General features: G+C 49.3%; 1 protein-coding gene across 12 annotated transcripts in view; it reads left to right on the top strand.

Moving 5' to 3' along the window:
- The window catches only part of Camta1 (calmodulin binding transcription activator 1), an 836,898-nt gene that overhangs the window by 417,279 nt on the left and 401,781 nt on the right, over positions 1 to 17,838 (top strand). For all 12 annotated transcript variants that reach the window (XR_015619938.1, XR_015619939.1, XR_015619936.1 and 9 more), the window contains 1 exon segment: positions 10,586 to 10,721. Coding sequence is in view for 8 of the 12 variants with exons in the window: in XM_087550157.1 (XP_087406283.1) it covers positions 10,586 to 10,721 (136 nt within the window). In the remaining 4 variants the exon portion in view is untranslated.

Here is a 17,838-nt window from a genome sequence, read left to right as displayed (position 1 = left end):
CGGTCCCTCTGGCTCTGTATCTCCTCGCCGAGGAGTCTGACACCAACCTGAAGTTATGGAAGGATTGAGATGGGAGTTGGTGGAAAGGCTTTACTGGCCCCTAGGACCAGACAAATGCTTAGTCAGTGACAGCTCTCCTTATTGTCATAGTTATCATTGACATTTTGGTCCAGGCCACCTGCTTCTAATGGTGCATGTAAATCAAGCGATTCGCGGTGAAAAGATCAGGAGCGGCCCAGGTACATAAAGTACGTCTCCCTCAATTAAGGGTGACACTTTCCATTTTCTAACTGCCCTCTGGACCAGAGATTTAGCACCGGCCTTGAGAATGGCATAGCAGTCTGGGTCGCGCCGTGGGGAATCTGCGTTACTCATGGGGTCACCGGTTGCCAGCGGTTGGAAACGCGAACGCTGCACTTTCCAGTCCTAGGCCCGCCTCCATGCCTCTGGCGCAGAAGGACAGGACCAGGGGCAATGGAGAGGCCAGAACCGCCAGGATTTGTCTGGGGTTTAGCTGGAGGAAGGGGAATGTTTATCACGTGGAGAAGCCACCGGGTTGTTGCTCAGAGTCCTACATGTGCAAGTACGAGTTGCTCTAAGGGGAAGTGTGAGAGACAGGCCTTATGACCGCAGTGGAGCGAGAACTGATCACTGTCATCGTCGCTCGGAGCGGTCAGCAGGCTGCAGTGAGGACTGTGGGGTGCAGGCTGGCCCAAAAAAGGACAATTCCTTCAAGCGATGTTGGGTCTCATTGTCTGTGTGGGCAATGCTGATTTGTTTGTTTGCTTTGTTTTTGTTTTTTCTCTGAGATTTTACAAACGATCACATTGAAAATGAGGGGTCTAGGAGAGAGCCGTGGACCAGAGCTGTGTGGGATTCATTGACTTCTGTCTAAGGTTGGAGATTGGAAAGGGAGTCTGGATATTGGATATCAGTGTGTGCCTCTGTGTGTGTACACACACACACACACACACACATATCAAACACACATACCTACACAAACACACACCTACATATGTACGCACACACCTACACAACCTACACACACCTACACACCTACACATACATATGAACACATGCACCTACACACACTACACCTACACACACACCTATGCACACACACCTACATACCTACACACACATGTATACACACATCTACACACACCTACATGCACATACACATACATACACATACACATACACTCACACACCTACACACACACACACCTACACACACACACATACACTCACACACCCCTACGCACACACACACACCTACACACACACACCTATACCTATATACATAAAAACCCATATGCATACACACACACACACATATGTGTACACACCGTCTGGTCCCTGAATGCTCACCTTAGGAACACCTACTGCAGTTGATGGACGAGTTTCTGTTTGTCGTGATGCCCATCCTGACTCCATCTCACTCCTACCCTATCTCTCTTGTTCTGTCCCAAAGAACTGGCTGGAAAGTCAGATCATTTGTCCTCTAGTGTCCCTACACGGTGTCATTTAGGGCATTCCTATTCCCTCTAGGGAAATCAATAAAATGGAGGCTAGGTCAAGGGGCCAATTTTTAAGGTCTTCTGTCTTAGTAATGTTGTTATTTCCTCTTTGAGAATTTCATACATATATGATATATATTTGATCATCCATACCCATCCCCCATCTCTCCAACTCCTCCTAGACCCCTTCCCTACAACTCACACCCCTCCCAACCTCGTGTTCTCTCTTCGGTTCTTTTGTCTTTGCTCAGTAGCAGAATGTGTCCCTCTGAGGGACTCTTAACTGTGGGCTGTCTCTCTGGCGAGTCACCTGGAGTGCTAACTCACTTGGGAGTTCTACAGTGGGGCTTTCTCTCGCTTCCTTCCTCCTCCCCTTTCATTGGCTGGAGGGCTTTTGTAGAGGAAATTCTCTGCTCATTCCATAACCCAGAGGAGCCTTGGGGTGCGGGGGACTCTCTCCCTGCCTTTCTGTTTTCCTTCAGGTTTTGAACACAATGTCTTGCTTTGCTGGCGTCCTCCAGCAGTGAGCAGTGTGTGCATTTGTGGCCGGTGCTTGTCTATTTTAGGATCGCAGTGAATCTAGAGATTAAACCTATTGAATACTGTACTTGTTTCTCTTACTCATGTTCAAAATGTCCCATGGCTGGTCGGCCAGAGGCTCTTCGAGTGGCTTCCTGAGCCGTTTACACATCAGTTTAATTCTCCTTTGCAGCTAACACTGTACTTAAAGGCAAACAAACAAACAAAAAATAAAAACGAAACAAAAGAGAACCAATTAGTACTGGAAAGCATTTCCCTTAAAACTCAGAGCAGTGCAAGGTGTTTGTCCTCAACACTTCCGTCCAATGAACTAAAGGACCAGCCGGGTCGATAAAGCAGGAAAAGGAGATAAAAGACAGTCGTGGCCGAAAGGAGGAAACTGAATAATGTTATCCGTGTGTGTGTGTGTGTGTGTGTGTGTGTGTGTGTGTGTGTGTGTGTGTGTGCGCGTGCGTGCGTGTGTCTTGATTTCACATGTAGAATGTCCGTATAATCTACAAAAACACGGACAAGGTTGTCACAGCCAGCGTTCCTGGATCTCTGAGGAAATATCCAGAGGAAAGCGATCTAAGAAAGAGACAGTTGCTGTGGGACGGCCTGTCAGGCGGGAGCTCGAGGTAGCCGCTCACGGTGACTCCACAGTCAGGAAACAGACTTTTATTTGTTTCTCTCTTTTATTTTATTAATAATTATCATTGTGTGTTATAGAGGCGTGGGTGCCTGGTTGTGACACACAGCATGGCGACCAAGAGGTGACCAGGCAACACCTTGAGTCAGATCTCACCTTCCACATTTACATGGGTTCTGGGGATGGGACTCGGGCCATCAGCTTTCACAGTAGTGTCTTTACTCGAGGAGGAGCCGCCAAGCCCAGCTTTCTCCCTTTTATCCAGTACAGTTCCCAAGGCCAGGGACTGGTCTTCCCACTCCAGCTAAACTAATCCCTCACAGGCTTGCTCAGGGCTAACCTAACCTGGAGAGTCCCTCACACATGTGCCTGTAGGCTTGCCTCCTAGGTGACCCCAAATCCTTTCAGGTTAGCAAATCAGCTGTTGCCATTGCAGAGATCAATACAGAGAAGTCAATCATACATCTAGGAGGTAGAAATGAAGGGCCCTGATGTGAAATTAAGGAGACAATTCCATTCGCAAAGAACGTTAAATAGAATAAATCAACTAGCACGAGTTGCCTTTTAATACCTGTACATTGCAAAGTCTAAAGCTTTACTCAGGGAGAGCCCAGACCCATAGTCGGAGGGACCATTCCATGTTCATGGAATTAAAAGTTACGTCACTGGACATGGCTGAAACACTCAGTACTATCAGGAGAGCACCTGTCTCCAAACTGACTTCTTCCTATGCTCTACCCAGGGGGCAGAGGGATGGTTCTGAGGTTAAGAACACATGCTGTTTCTGCAGAGCATCAGGGTTCAGTTCCCAGCGCTCACCCCAGGGGACCCAACTTTGTGAAACTCCAGTTCCAGGAGATTCAGTGCCTTCTTCTGGCCTCTGCAGCCACTGCGCCGGCGTATCCATGGCGATTAGACATCTATTCATACTGATGCATACGCATTAAAAAAATCAACCTAAAACAAAGGAAAACCCTTCAGTCCTTCCCCTCAATCCTAAAATTGTCAGTTAATCATAAAATGGGTATGGAAGTACGAGGTCTTGGGGTAGCCAAAACAGCTGTGAAGGGGGGGTTGTGGTTGGAAGACTCGGGGTCCCTGATGTCAGAACTGCAGCTGTCCAAATGATTGGCACCAGGATGGAGAACAGGGTGGGGCCTGAGGTTCAAGAAGAAAACCTTATGTTATGCTCAGTCTGTTTTCAAACATTCAGTGGGTGGGTGTGGTGGCGGGAGAGATATTTTCCATCTAAAAGATGGCCTTGAGACAATCAGATACCTGCAGGGCAGAAATCATCGTAGACCCTGACATCACCAGCATCCAACACTACTACAAAGGGTCCCCCAGGCCTAACAAAAGAGCTAAGGATGCAAACCTCTTGGAAGAAAGCAGGAGAGTTTTTTATGACCTTGGACTAGATAACAAGTCCCTTCAACCCCAATAGTTTAAAAGGAGAAAACCGAGAACCTGGATTTCAGCAAAAATTCAAAAAAAAATATTTAAGGAAAAATCCCCCTCAAATCATGGGTTTGGTGGTAAAGTATTTCCATTAGGACTTTACTCAAGGAACTCTGGCAGCAACTTGAAAATCTAGCCATTTAATTGAAAACGGGCTAAAGATTCAAATAGCATTTACCAGAGAAGCTCTGTGAACAGCTAATAAGGACATGAAAAGGCAGCGAACACCAGTAGTCATTAGGGAAATGCAAATTAAAACGACCACACACCCACTAGGGTGGCTTCCGTCCAAAAGTCGGAGCTTCCGGGAGGGCGAGCGGATACCAGACCACCCGCGCCTCGCTGACTGGGTGGGAATGGAGCTGCCGCTGTGCTGTGGAAAGCCACCTAACGCCTCTGCTTTCTGTAATCTGACGGAGCCAGCTCACCCCGGTGAACACTGAGCTTTGAATCGTGGTCGGAAAAGTGTCCTTTGCTTTGGCAATAGAGGAATCCACCTCTGTTTTCTTCTCCGGTATTGGGTTTTTATCGATTACTTGGGAAGTCACTGGTCCGCTTAGAGGTGATGCCTCTGTAGGTAGGTGAGGGATAACCCTTAAAGGTATCTTTTTCTACTGAAAAATTGATTAGTATTGCATATTAAAATGCCGGTGCCTTCCCTCACTGGCACATAGCTTAGACAAACCCTGAACTTTCCACCTTCCTGCCCTGGCCTCCCCAAATAGCCTGGATTACAGCCCGCAGCGCCACGCCCGTTTCTCGGCTTCTTTAGCGAGTTTATCTGGTTCTTCTTGATATTTATATCTTGTAAATGACCTAGACGCACTTACTGTATTTTCATGTGTATGTGTGTGAGAGAGTATATGTCTGCACACTGTACGTATGCAGGAGGTCCGAAGATCGTGTCGGATGCCACCACGTGGGTCCTGGGAACTGAAGAGGGGTCTTCTGAAAGCGCTGTAAGCACTGTAAACCGCTGAGCCATCGCTCCAATCCCTTAAGTAATTTTATTTAAAAAAATGTTCTACATTAAAAAAAAAATCCTTGTCAGGAGAGATGGCTCAGCGGTAGAGCTCTGACTGCTCTCCCAGAGGTCCTGAGTTCAATTCCCAGCAACCACATGGTGGCTCACAGCCATCTGTCATGGGATCTGATGCCCTCTTCTGGTGTGTCTGAAGACAGCTACAGTATATACAGTATACATACATACATACATATATATGTATGTGTATATATATATATATTTAAATAAATCTTTAAAAACAAATCCTAGTGGTGGTTGCCTTGTCAGAAAATAACTAAAGGGAAGTTCACATTTTAGGAAATAACCACATCGTAGTTGTCATGCTACATTTTTGAATGCATCAAAACCAGCCTTTATGGCTTTTAGAAGATTTTGCCATTGTCTTCAGATTGGATTATTTTCTTATTAAATTCTTTTGTATATTTAAATTTTCTATAAGTTTTCCTTTTCCTTTATTGTAGACAGACTTATCATTCTATCATTTGTCTGCAATTGTCCATCTCTCCTGTGTATACACATATGTATCTATCCACCTGTCATTTACCTACCCACCTGTCATCTACCCACCTGTCATCTACCCACCTGTCATCTACCCACCTGTCATCTACCTACCCATCTGTCATCTACCCACCTGTCATCTACCCAACAGTCATCTATCTACCTACCTACCCACCTGTCATCTATCTACCTATCTATCCATATATCTACCTATCTCTATCTATCATCAATCTATCTATCCATCTATCTACCTACCTATCATCTATCTACTTATCTATCTATCTACCTATCTCTATCTATCATCAATATCTCTCTCTATCATCTATCTATCATCTATCTTTTATCTATCTACCTACCTATAATCTATCTATCCATCTATCTACCTCTATCCATCTATCTACCTCTATCCATCCGTCTGTCTGTCTGTCTGTCTATCTATCTATCTATCTATCTATCTATCTATCTATCTATCATCTCAATTATGTATTTATCTATTTACATTTATTTTCTGTTGTGATAAAACTCCAGGACCAAAGCAACTTGTAGGAGGAAGGTCTAGTTGGCTTACAGTCCCTGAGGGTTAGAGTCAGTCCCCAAGGGAACCATGGCAACAGGCAGCAGCAATGGCGGCTGAGTGCTCGTAGCTTGAACCACAAGCAGGAAGTAGAGAAGCTAACAGGGAATATTGCATGGCTTTGAAGCCCCAAAACTCACCACAACTTTCTTCAGAGACCCCACACCTCCTAACCCTACACAAACAGCCCCAGCAATGGGCCACCAAGTGTTCAGATGTACCTGGGGACTTTCTTCCTCAAACGGTCATACTGCGCAGTCTCATCTTTCTGTCCATGTGCATTTTATACAATGTTATCATTTATGCACCTTTCCCGTAGTCCAAGGAGGTTTTACCTCCTTTGTGCAGAGTGTAACCAATTCTCTTAACTGTTACTTTCTTAGATGAGAGGGTTAGTTGGATAGAAGCTTCCTGCTTAGAACAAAGCTCCCCATGGCCATGTTCTCTCTGTAGCTCTTGTGTGCCAGTGCAGGGCCAGTGGGGCCTGGGAGCTTCCGGAGGCTCTCTCAGACTGTGTGCCTTGGCTTAGTTGTCCCAGAAGGAAATCCTGAAAAGGAGATTGGAGTCTAGCTCAAGACACCACAGTACGGAGTGTGGAGGTGAAGGAGAGGATAGGTGGGTGTAAACAAAGGGCTTGCTACTCAGTAGGTCTCCATTGACTCCAGAGCGTGAGGACCAGAGAGAGCAGCCAGAGTTACCTTAGCTTTGGGAGTGGAGCCTGGGATAGCCCCAGAGTTATGGGTCACAGGAAAGGGAACCTGGAACAAACCCAGAGTTACCCCAGTAACAGAAGGAAAAACCCCGGACATCTCAATTATTTAGCTGTGGGAGGACAAGTCTGGGACAGGAAGGGAACCTGAAACAGCTCTAAAATCACACCCAGATGCTACAGAAGAGTAGGAGAGATAGTTCATGCTTTGCTTTACTACAACAAAGGAAGTCTGGCCTCCACCCTCCTGACACCTGGTGCTGTGCTAAGGTTGCTTCGGGACTCTACTGATCCCAGCCGGGAGAGCAGAGCTGGGAGAGTAGATAGGATTTAGTCTCTGCTCACCTAGCAGCCCTGGCTTCTCTGCCACCCACAGACTTACCAGGCATTGCAGCATTAAAGACCGGTTATCTGGGGAGGCTGGCAGTGCCTCCCGGACAGAGTTGGTGTGCAGCTGAGATCACATGCAATTGACAGGTGCGCTCAGGTGTGATACCCCCGCCAGCAGCAGGTGCATGTGAATGACTAGGACACAGAGGGCTGGACGGTGTTAGGTTGCTGGCCATGTGTGCACATTCAATACCCTCCACTTGTGTCTGTGTTCCTGCCTCCCTACCCTGCCAGAAGTGATCAGGTAGTAAATGGAGCACCTCTGTGTCAGCTCCTGTGCCCTAGTCCTTCTTCTCCACCCTAAAGCCCACCTTCTTGACCCCCCCTCCTTCTCAGGACTCCCTTCCCACAGGCTTGCACTTGCCAGCATCAGCCTGGCAGCACAGCCCGTCTGATGCCATCCTGTAAGGCACACAGCTCCTTCTCTAGTGGGGTCATTTCCCCCTTTTTCAAGGCATGGGACTGTGGTGAAGCCTCCACGTCACAGGGGGCAGAAGCACCCTGAAGTGGAACCAGACCCAAGGGCTGCACACAGCTGGGCTTCTGTCACTGCGAATTGGGCTGAGGAGTCCACTCATTGAGGTCATTTTAGCTTCCCCTGGGGATGGTGTCCTGCTAAAGTGACAATGGCAGACAGGGCCACTCTCAGAATCTTAAGGTGAGGTAGACAGAAGATGAGTTGCAAAAACTGTACCTGACAGAGTTTGAGGGAGTCCCCTCTTTCTGGGGACTGTTTGCAATACAAGCACCACGCTGATGGTTTCCTGGTCCCTTAGAAATGGTGGTTTACTCTGAGGTCTTCTTCAGACGGTAGTTTTGTTTTATCAGAGTTCCCTGCTGTGTTTCCATGTATGTCCTCACCGCTCCTGTGAGAGGACAGGGGCACAGAGACCTTTTGCTAGACGTTGGAGGGACCAAGAGGGCTCACCGTGGTCTGCTAGAACTACTGTGACTGAAGGAGACCCGCACAACCCCTCCCTCTCAGCGAGCTCGCTCCCAGGAAGAGATGGAGACCAGCTGTGGGGTTCCAGTGCAGACTGGTAGGCTCCCATAGGTATGGTCAGGTAATAGCATCCTATTTCCTGTCATCGGTTCCGTTGGTGCAGACTGAGGCAGGACAAACCGATTGTGCCTAATCAGGGAACAGTGCGGTGCAGGAGGCACCACTGAGAGTCTATCTCCCGTAGAATTGCTCTCTAGTCTTCCTGTGGCTGCCATGACCCTGCCAGGCTGGGTGGGAGCCACAATTAGCTGCAGTCACCCTGGAGGGTTGGGTTTTCTTTTTACCCTCTAGACAATAGAAGATTAAGCCATCAATAGGGGGTGTTTTGTCCGCTGTTGAAATGGCCCATTGTGCAACAGCAGAAGCAAAGTAGAAGTGGGAGGCTCTCCCCAGTGGGGAGGAGGAAGGACTGGCACTCACTTGTTTCCCCTTCCCTATGGAGACACAGACAAGGCAAGGAGCATCTATAGCGGCTCTCACAACCTGCTGCTCCGCAGCAGATGAAGATCTGGCTCAGAGTAGGATGGAGTGCCCCTGGCTCCAACACAGGCGCGCGCGCGCGCGCGCGCGCGCGCGCGCATACACACACACACACACCCACACACACACACACACACGTGCGCGCACACACACCATGGCAACCCTCTCTGTGCCCAGTGGTCAGGTGCAGGTGGCACATAGCCGGCCACTGGGTGAGTGCGCTGGCTTCAGAGCTGGATCTGCCCATATCTGCACCTGCAGCGACTTTATTCTGGGAATGGCTTGCCATAGCACCTGCTGTCAGCAGTCAGAGGCCCTTAGCGCTCTCTTTGTAGATTGCTACCCAAAATATACAGCCATGGCATCTTTACACACACACACACACACACACACACACACGCACACGCACACGCACACGCACACGCACACATGCACACACATGCACACACATGCACACACATGCACACACACGTACACACACATGCACACAATACACATGCACTTGCATACATGCACACACACATGCACACACATACACTTGCATACATGCACACACACATGCAGACAATACACATGCACTTGCATACACACACAAACACACATGTGTGCACACATGCACACACATGCACACATGCACACACATACACACACATGCACACATGCACACACATACACATACACACATACATGCACATGCACACATGCACGCACGCACGCACACACATCACTTCTCTGCCTCTTCTTTGGGAAATCCAAGGTATTGTTTGTTTGCTGCTTTGTTTTGTATGACACGGGGTCTTGTATGTCCCAGGCTGGCACTGGACACACTGTGTAGCCAAGAATGACCATGAAATCTGCTCTTCCCGACTCCACCTCCTAAGTCCAGGGACACAGCACTCTGCCCAGTTGGTTACGTGGGTGCTAGGGATCCAAACATATTACATGGCAAGTGCTTCACTGACCGAGCCGTGTCCTCAGCTCTGCCTGTTCGTTTTGAACATCGCAGGAATAGCCATCCTGCTCTTGGTGTTTAGAAAATGGGCTGCCATCTTCTTCGGCTACCCTGGCCATGCACAAAATAGATGAGGGCTCCTGGTGTTATCTGAGACCTCTGAGGGCTGGAGCTCGGATGGGGAGCAGTCGGGTGCTGTGCCTGGTGCCCCTCTGCATCCAGCAGGGATCTAAACTCAAGCCATGAATCAAGAGAGGTTGGCCTCAGCACCCGGAGCTTCCATTGGTCTGTTCTTAACATAGTCATCTAGCGTCTGCGTTAAACTTATTTATTCCCTAATGCTGGGTGATGGATTAAAGGATGTGTAGAAAATCCTTCTACAAGAGATAAGATATTGCAGGCTGCCACAACACCCTTGGCTCTTCTCTCTCTCTCTCTCTCTCTCTCTCTCTCTCTCTCTCTCTCTCTCTCTTTCTCTCTCTCTCTGTTTTGCTTACTTTTTGCTACAGAGCTCAGGGTGCCCACACCATATATCCTGGTTAGTTTGTGGAAATTACTAAGGGGTTGTTTTTTTAAGCCTACCATTGACACGTTTAATTCATTAGGTACCAAATCCACAAGCCAGTTTCAGCTGGCCGTAAAACACGGTTAATCCGGGGAGCCGCAATAAAAGGTGAAAAATTATGTCCCAGCAAGTGTGGGATATTGCTTTTGCTGTAGAGACTTTTCCTGGTCTGTGGTGTCTTTCTTCATAGATCTCCCTTCTGCTGCTCAGTCCCCTCTGTAACTTAACCACTTGTTGTTTGCAGACCTCAGAACGGCTCCATGATACTCTACAACAGGAAGAAAGTGAAGTACAGAAAAGACGGGTACTGTTGGAAGAAGAGGAAAGATGGGAAAACGACCAGAGAGGACCACATGAAGCTCAAAGTCCAGGGAGTCGAGGTAAAGGGCGAAACGGGCTCTCCTGCCGCCCCGCCCCCTCCCCCCAGGTCATTTCTGGGCCGCCACAGAGAATCTGGAGTCGCTTGCAAGCGACTTGATGCCAGTCACCACTGTCGAAAGAAATTCTGTTTGCCAAGTCCTTGCTGTTGGTATTGGCTTCTGCCCTCTTACCCCAGAGTTCCTCTTCCCTTTTCTATGGAACCAACGATGGCCTAAGTCTACCGCGGGCATCACTGGTGTGTGTGTGTGTGTGGGGATTGGCAAGGTGCCTGCAGGCAGGTTCTTCTACTGTGTTAACCAGGGATGTGTTTCTGGGTGCACTGCGGTGCGGGTGTCAGGGAAGGCGGGTGTCATCATGACAAAGCGTCCTTGCAAGGTGCTTCAGGCAGCTGGTCGTTCCATTCAGGGCTGAGCAACTCTCCCCGGGGGCTGACCAGTAGTCTATCTCTGTGTGGGCGTTTCAACCTCAACAGAGGTGAAAGATGACAGGTTCTCTGGAGAGCGGAGCTCCCTACAGTGCTGGCATGGAGAGGGAGCCGCAGAAAGGGCGCAGAACGTTGAGCAAACCCAGTTTTTGGTTTCCTGGAGGCAACCTTGCTATTCTGGCTCTGAGGCATCGGCAACCTTAGAAAGGGTCCTTCCCTTCAGAGGGCCCCTGACCAGGTGTCCCTGCTAATCAGCCAGCAAGTGCTCTTCCGCGTTCCTTAGTAGTTCCACCAAAGGTCTTACGCGCCACCCCCAAAGGGGTGTGGCCAGCGCTACCATGGGCAACATAGCAGAAGCTGCCATTTCAGGGAGGTCAAAGACAGGCGTCCCTGCTGCTTCCGTCATGGCAAGTGTCCGGCATGTCTCAGTGACAGCGAGGACCGTGAGCCCACTTGAGTTCTAAGGGTTGCCCTTGGGCACTGACGTTTCCTCGTGACACACTTTGTCACGGAGATTTTTTTCCCCTATATTAATTATGTGCCTTTATGGCTGCCAAAAATAGCATCAAATGGCTTTTATTATATTACCCCATGGAGAGAGATAACTTTCGTTTTATGCATGTGTGCTTTTTTTTTTTTTTTTAATATACCAATAAGAATTGTTTCATGGTGATGAATAAGGAAAGCCGTGGCGTGAAGGAATTCCAGTTCCCTCTCCTCTGCCTCGTGTGCAGTGTGGTTTAATTGACTGCACGGAACATTAATGTGCAGATTACCCGAACGTGCTGCTGGAGAGAACCATCTCCAGCATTGTGACCAGGGTCCTGCTAAGTCATAGCATTAGCTCTTCTTGTAGGGAGCCCAGAGAGGCGGGGCTTACTCTCTGGGAGGAGGGCTCTTACCGCCCCGCATTGGAAGAATAGGTAGACAGAGAGAGCTTGGGTGGGGACCGAGAGAGAGCTGCTTATGCAGGACATCATAGAGAGCCTGAAGGAATTCACACGAAACCTCGGCAAGCGGCCCCGGTGCCCGGAGGCCTACGGTATATTTCATCTTTAGTAATACGTAAATCAGGAACTCCTGGTTGTAAGTAACAGCAGGGTAGAATTCGTCCTCAGCAGTAGCTCGGAAGCCTAGGGGGGAAAAAAGCCACCGTATTCATTTTCCTCCCTCTTGTTATAAATTAGAATTGTCACCGGACGGAATGAGAATGATTTATGGCTATTTTTAGGCCGTATTTATGTTGGGAGTTATTTGTGGTGTTCGGGTTTGCAGACTACAGCCTGGTCCCTCGAATCTGGAGGAGGGGGACACTTACAGACCAGGAAGGGCCTTCTAGGACCTACAGCTGGCTACGAACAGCCCTATGGTGCTGGGACCGAGAGACCTGGCAGATGGCACAGGAAAGAGAGAGGCCACTTACAGCTCTGCTTCTTGGTGGCTGGTCTTTTTTCCATTGCACTTGGCTCATTATCCCACTGAACCAGATAACAAATACCGGGTGCGGACCTGCTTTGGCGAGCCTGTGCGCTGCCTATAGAGAGAGGGATGTGTGCTCACTGCCACGAACTCATAGGTGGCCATGTTTGCGCCTGATTCTCAGCAGTGCGGAGGTGTGGAAGGCTGAGCGTTAGGCTGAGTGTCCCCAGGAGTCCAGAATGGGCTTCGGTAACCGAAGTGGGGTGCGAAATGAATTCTTGGGATTTGGGGACCGTCACGAGTAATTGATGTCTTCCAGTTCATCACCTAATATCACCGGCTAAGCCGAATCTGTTAGTCTACGTGATAGAATGTGAACGGCTCCATCACGGTCTACTCCACCACCGAAGCGGATGCCTTGGCTTTTAGAGGACTTCCAGACTGTGGGGAATAAATTATAATTATTATAATTAGTTTCGCTAAGTGGCCCCTCACAGGTCCTCTTGGGCACACGAGCATTTGGGACCAGGGATTTCTGCCTGTGAGAGTTTTAGTTCTGCTAGACAATGCCAGATTGCCCTTGAGCGGCCGTTCAGATCACATGTCCACCAGCCCTGGAGACAGCCCCTTCCCCTACCACCCTCCGGCACAGACGGTGGTACTCTGTGCAATTTAAATTAAGCTTGTCTCTCCTGTTCGTGGGAACGGCCCCCTTTTCTTGTTGAATGAATTGCCTTTCTGTGCTTATGGAATTTTAAAACGCCCAGAAGGACTTTTGGGCAATATCAGCCCGTGTACTTCCTCAGGGGTGTCTCTATGATCGCTGTGGTCTGGAGCAGGGCTGGGAAGCCCAGCGAACCGCCTACACCAGCTGCTGTGGTGTTATGCACTAGACTCTACTGTGGATTCTCCAGGCAGGTTCTGTGACACAGGCAGGTCCTCTGATGAGCACCTGTGTCCCCCAAGCCCCAATCCCCTCCAGCTACCCTCCTGCTGGACAGACAGCCAAGGCTTTAGAGCCGTGAATCCTTTACTAGCCCAGTGGGCCTCCTCCATCCAAGGGCGCGATAAAGACATCTGGGTCTATCGTTTAACATATCACATGCTATAAGCCTTCCCCGAGGCCAGGAAAACTTCCAGAAAGCTGTAAGAAAGCTGGGTTCTGGCTCCCTTTGTTCTCAGGGGCTGAGGCCTCCACGTGTCGATTTCCTCTGCTGGGCACAGGAAGCAAGCGGCGGCTTCTGAAGCTGGCTAGCTGCTAGTTCTCTCTCAGCTGTCTTGTCTGGGAGCCAAGGGGAAGCCTGCTCAATAAGCTTCCAGGGATGACAGAAGCTGGCAGGAGCAGAGGGAGGGGGACAGAGGTGTCAGCACACTCAGCGAGTCTGAAGTGGGTCCTGCCCCCAGCTCACTGCTGTCTGCCCATCTGATATTGCCCGGGGAAGGGGTATGAGGTTGTGCTAAAGATCACCATGCCTTAAGGATTCCTGCAGTCACATTCACACCTGTCAGATCCCGTCATCCAGGCAGCCGTTCTGGAAGATTCCTTCCCAAGTTAGCTTATGGCCTTTTTCTCCGGCCCCAGATGCTGACACGTTGCTTTGTGTGTAAATCGCCCCCTCTCCTCGGACTCCTGGCACATGTCATAGCCAGAATCACTCTCCAATCTCCATTTCCTCATTCCGTTGCTGCTGGGTCCCTGGAGAGACAGGAGCTGTGCCCTCAGTGTGCGGACCATCACATCTTTACAAACCTCCCGAGAACAAGGCATGCTGGTTTTGCCTGGTTCTCCTGAAAGCCTGCACACGCAGAACACATATCATCACACCTGTTTCGTGGATGGAGAGGTTGGGTCTTCAGAGAATGTTCTGACGCCCCTGGACCTGAACATTCTCAACTTTAAGCTTCACTGCTGTCCCCGGCACTCATTGTGACCATAGGCCACTCATCAGGTGCTGGCCACCCACTAGCATTTCGACAGAGACTGAGGGATGCAGGGGTGCAAAGAAGGGTCCCCAGTCTCTCGAAGAGGCAAACCTTTAGTAGGGTCTTGATGGTCATTGGGAGAATTCCAAGGCCCCGTGTGGAAGGCCTAGGCAACATTGAAAGAAGACCCAATTTGAGGGCAGTAGCCCAGGTGGAAGTGAAGTGGCCGGGGATTCAGGTCACAGATAAAGGCTGGGAAACGCAGGGTTGATTGTGTTGAGAAACAGTCTGTGGAACTGTCCCCAGCAAGTCACTGGATTGGTGGCACGTCCCACATCAGGATTTTTCCCAGCCTGGACAAACATTATTGGCTTTTACACGTGGCCCTTTAAGCAGCCACTTTCTCTCTTCAGATAGAGAATCAATGACAGACAGAAGTGCAATTCTATGGACTTGAGCGAAACCGCAGAATTTATTGGGGTTATGGGCAGAACAAGAGTCAGGAGTTGCTTAAGTGAGTCTAGGTCACCCCAAATTGGCCCCAAAAGTCATGGACGATTGGCTTCCCCACAGCAGCCCAGCTGTAGCCCCATCTTCAGTTAACCACCCGTTGTCCGTACACTGTGGTGCTTCCAAGTCCACGAGGCCACACCTTCTCAGGGCAGAATTACCAATGGCCGTGACAAAGGTGCCAGAAGCATCATGAGCTCCAAAGTGACAGTCATGTGACCCTCTCCAACCCCTCCTATAAAGTAGCTTTGGCGGGCCTGATCCTAAGGGTGACTTACAGAGAGCCTCAGCAGCACTGATGTGGACAAACATGGCTGGCAAGATAGCATTCAACAGCAGGGCCCCCCACTCTGATCTTAAGATACCCCTTGCCCTTTGAGGTCAGTGATTGGGTCCAGTGGCAGGCTGGACCCGGCCCCACTGCATATAGAATCAATCATTCTGTGATGAAAGGTGGTCCCTGGCCTGGACCATCGCCGGGAAGAAATGCCAGTCCATTTCCTCCGGCTGTCATTTTCTGATGTGAACATTTTGCTCATCTCTCTGTGCTACCTGGAAAGAGTCCAGTGTCCCTCACTTCTCCATTAACTGCCTTAAAGTTAGAAGGCCGGCGTTGGCGTAGCAGTGGCTGTGGCTGTAATGAGGTTACATCTGAAGACTCGTCCTCATTAGAGTGATGTTCTTTATTTGAGCACTTAGGCCACACATTAAAGCGAGGGGGGGGGGAAGCACCTCTTTTGAAAGTGGAAACGATATTGTAGTTACTGCATTAGGGATTAACAGGGTATGAAATAGCTGCCTCGTGGCAGAGCCAGATCCCTTCAGCTCCGTTCCCAGCCATAAGATAAATAGGCATCTTGCTTGCAGAGGATGGGGAATGCTTGCAGTAGCCAGCCTCAAACAGATCTGCTACCCAAATCAAGTCTGGGCACAGTGGTAAACAGAGATGGAGAATGCAGGTTAATGAAACGAGGGAGCCACAGAGCCTCCGAGGGACCCACCTGTACATTGGACAGATACACAGTTTCTGTTTTCAGTAAAGGCTTTTATTTGATCTGTGTTATTTCCTCTAGACTCACTGTCCAATGACAGCATCCCTCACACCAGCTATGTTTCCTCCTGTGTCATGGCCACATGACTTTTGAGTCTTGTAGGATTTGGCCCTGATTGGGGGGTGTTGCCCAGGGACGTCACCCATGCCATTTTTAGAGGAGTGCCGTCTTTGATGTATCAGTGTGTCCAGCACATAGACGGTTGAACATTTTATGTCCCCTATGCTGTAAATCTTCTGTCTGGTGTCTAGACACTGGGTGACATCAGTGTGTTAGGTGTGGAGGAAGGTGAGGGCATCATACTCGGTGATGTGTAGAGACAAAGCAGGTTGTTTCAATACGGCATGACCAGCGAGCCCCAACATGCTACAAGCTTCTGTGCGCCAAGGCTCGGGGTTACAGATGTGTGTTTCCATGCCTGGGTTTTGTAAACATGGATCCTGAAGATCTGAACTTGGGTCCTCACACTTACGCAGGCCAGCTTATTTCATTTGCAAAATTATATTGTACTATTTTCAATTGCATGCATGTGTGATAATCTGTTTGTGGGTTTATGCACGTGAGTTCAGCGCCCTTGGAGAGCAGGGCAATAGAACCCCTAGAGCTGGAGTTAGAGGTGGTTGCATGCTGCAAGATATAGGTGCTGGAAATCAAACTTTGGGAGTCTTCTGGGAGAGCAGCAAGTAGTTTTAACCACAGGGTCCTTTCTCTGACATCTTATTATCCAGGTTTTAGAGTGCCCAGTGACCTTTTCCACTCCTGGGGTCTAAGAGAGATCTGCCATGTGTCTGAGAACCTTTGTGGTCATCCATCACCTTGCTGGGGCTTCATTTACCCAGGTTACCCAGTGCGGTTGATATCTACTCAGTCCCTGCGTAGCTAAGACTGGAAACTGTCATGGGGGGAGTAGGGAGATGATAGAGAGAAAGGAGAAACAGAAGAAGAAGATGAGGATGGACAGCTCTGTACACAGTTAAGGGCTGTGCTCAGATGGGATGGCTCAGTGGGTAAAGTGCTTGCTATGCTCATGTGAGGACCTGAGTCTGGATCCTCCATACCCATGCAAAAGCTAGGAGAAGCAGCATGCATCTGTTGCCCAGTGCTGGGAGTGGGACGGGCAGAGAGGCAGGTTCCTGAAGCTCAGGGGCCAGCCAGGATAACTGAGGCGCGAGCTCCAGGCTCAATGAGACAGACCCTGTCTCAAAAGAGGCACCTGCTGTGTTTAGAACTCACACTGCATCGCTCCTGCTATTGAATGGGCCTCTCTTCGGATACAATTAGTTTTCTTTGTGTCTTTGCAGACCAGAACTACCCTGTTTCTGTAACATTCTTCTCTAAATACAATCTGAGCCTTTGACAGGGCCTCTCCTCTGATACAATTAGTTTTCTTTGTGTCTTTGCAGACCGGAACTACTCTGTTTCTGTAACATCTTTCTCTTTGGGTGAGGTGGACAGGTGCTGGGGGAGGCAGTTCAGCGGACCTGCAACTTGAGCTTCTCAACCTATATTTTTATCCTAATGTTTCCTAAATGTCCAGGCACGTTAGTCCAGTAGCCATGAGGAGTGGGAGGCTTAGCAGATCAATGGTAACCACAGAAACCCTTGAATAGCACTATCAAACTCACCAAGGGCCCTTTTCTGCTCAGTATGAGAGCTACCCAAGTGCTTGGAACCACCCATCACGGCCCATACAGAGCTGGGCATACAGGGAGACAGTGCTATGTACTTGTGTCTTGGTAGCTGATCAGATATCGACGCGGTTGCTTCTTGGCTGGAGAATACCTCTGA

Source organism: Rattus norvegicus, chromosome 5, assembly GCF_021556685.1.
Source record: "Rattus norvegicus strain SHRSP/BbbUtx chromosome 5, alternate assembly SHRSP_T2T, whole genome shotgun sequence".
In the NCBI taxonomy this organism is placed as follows: Eukaryota; Metazoa; Chordata; class Mammalia; order Rodentia; family Muridae; genus Rattus; species Rattus norvegicus.
The sequence above is the reverse complement of the archived record's forward strand: the minus strand, read 5'-3'. Positions and strand labels throughout refer to the sequence as shown.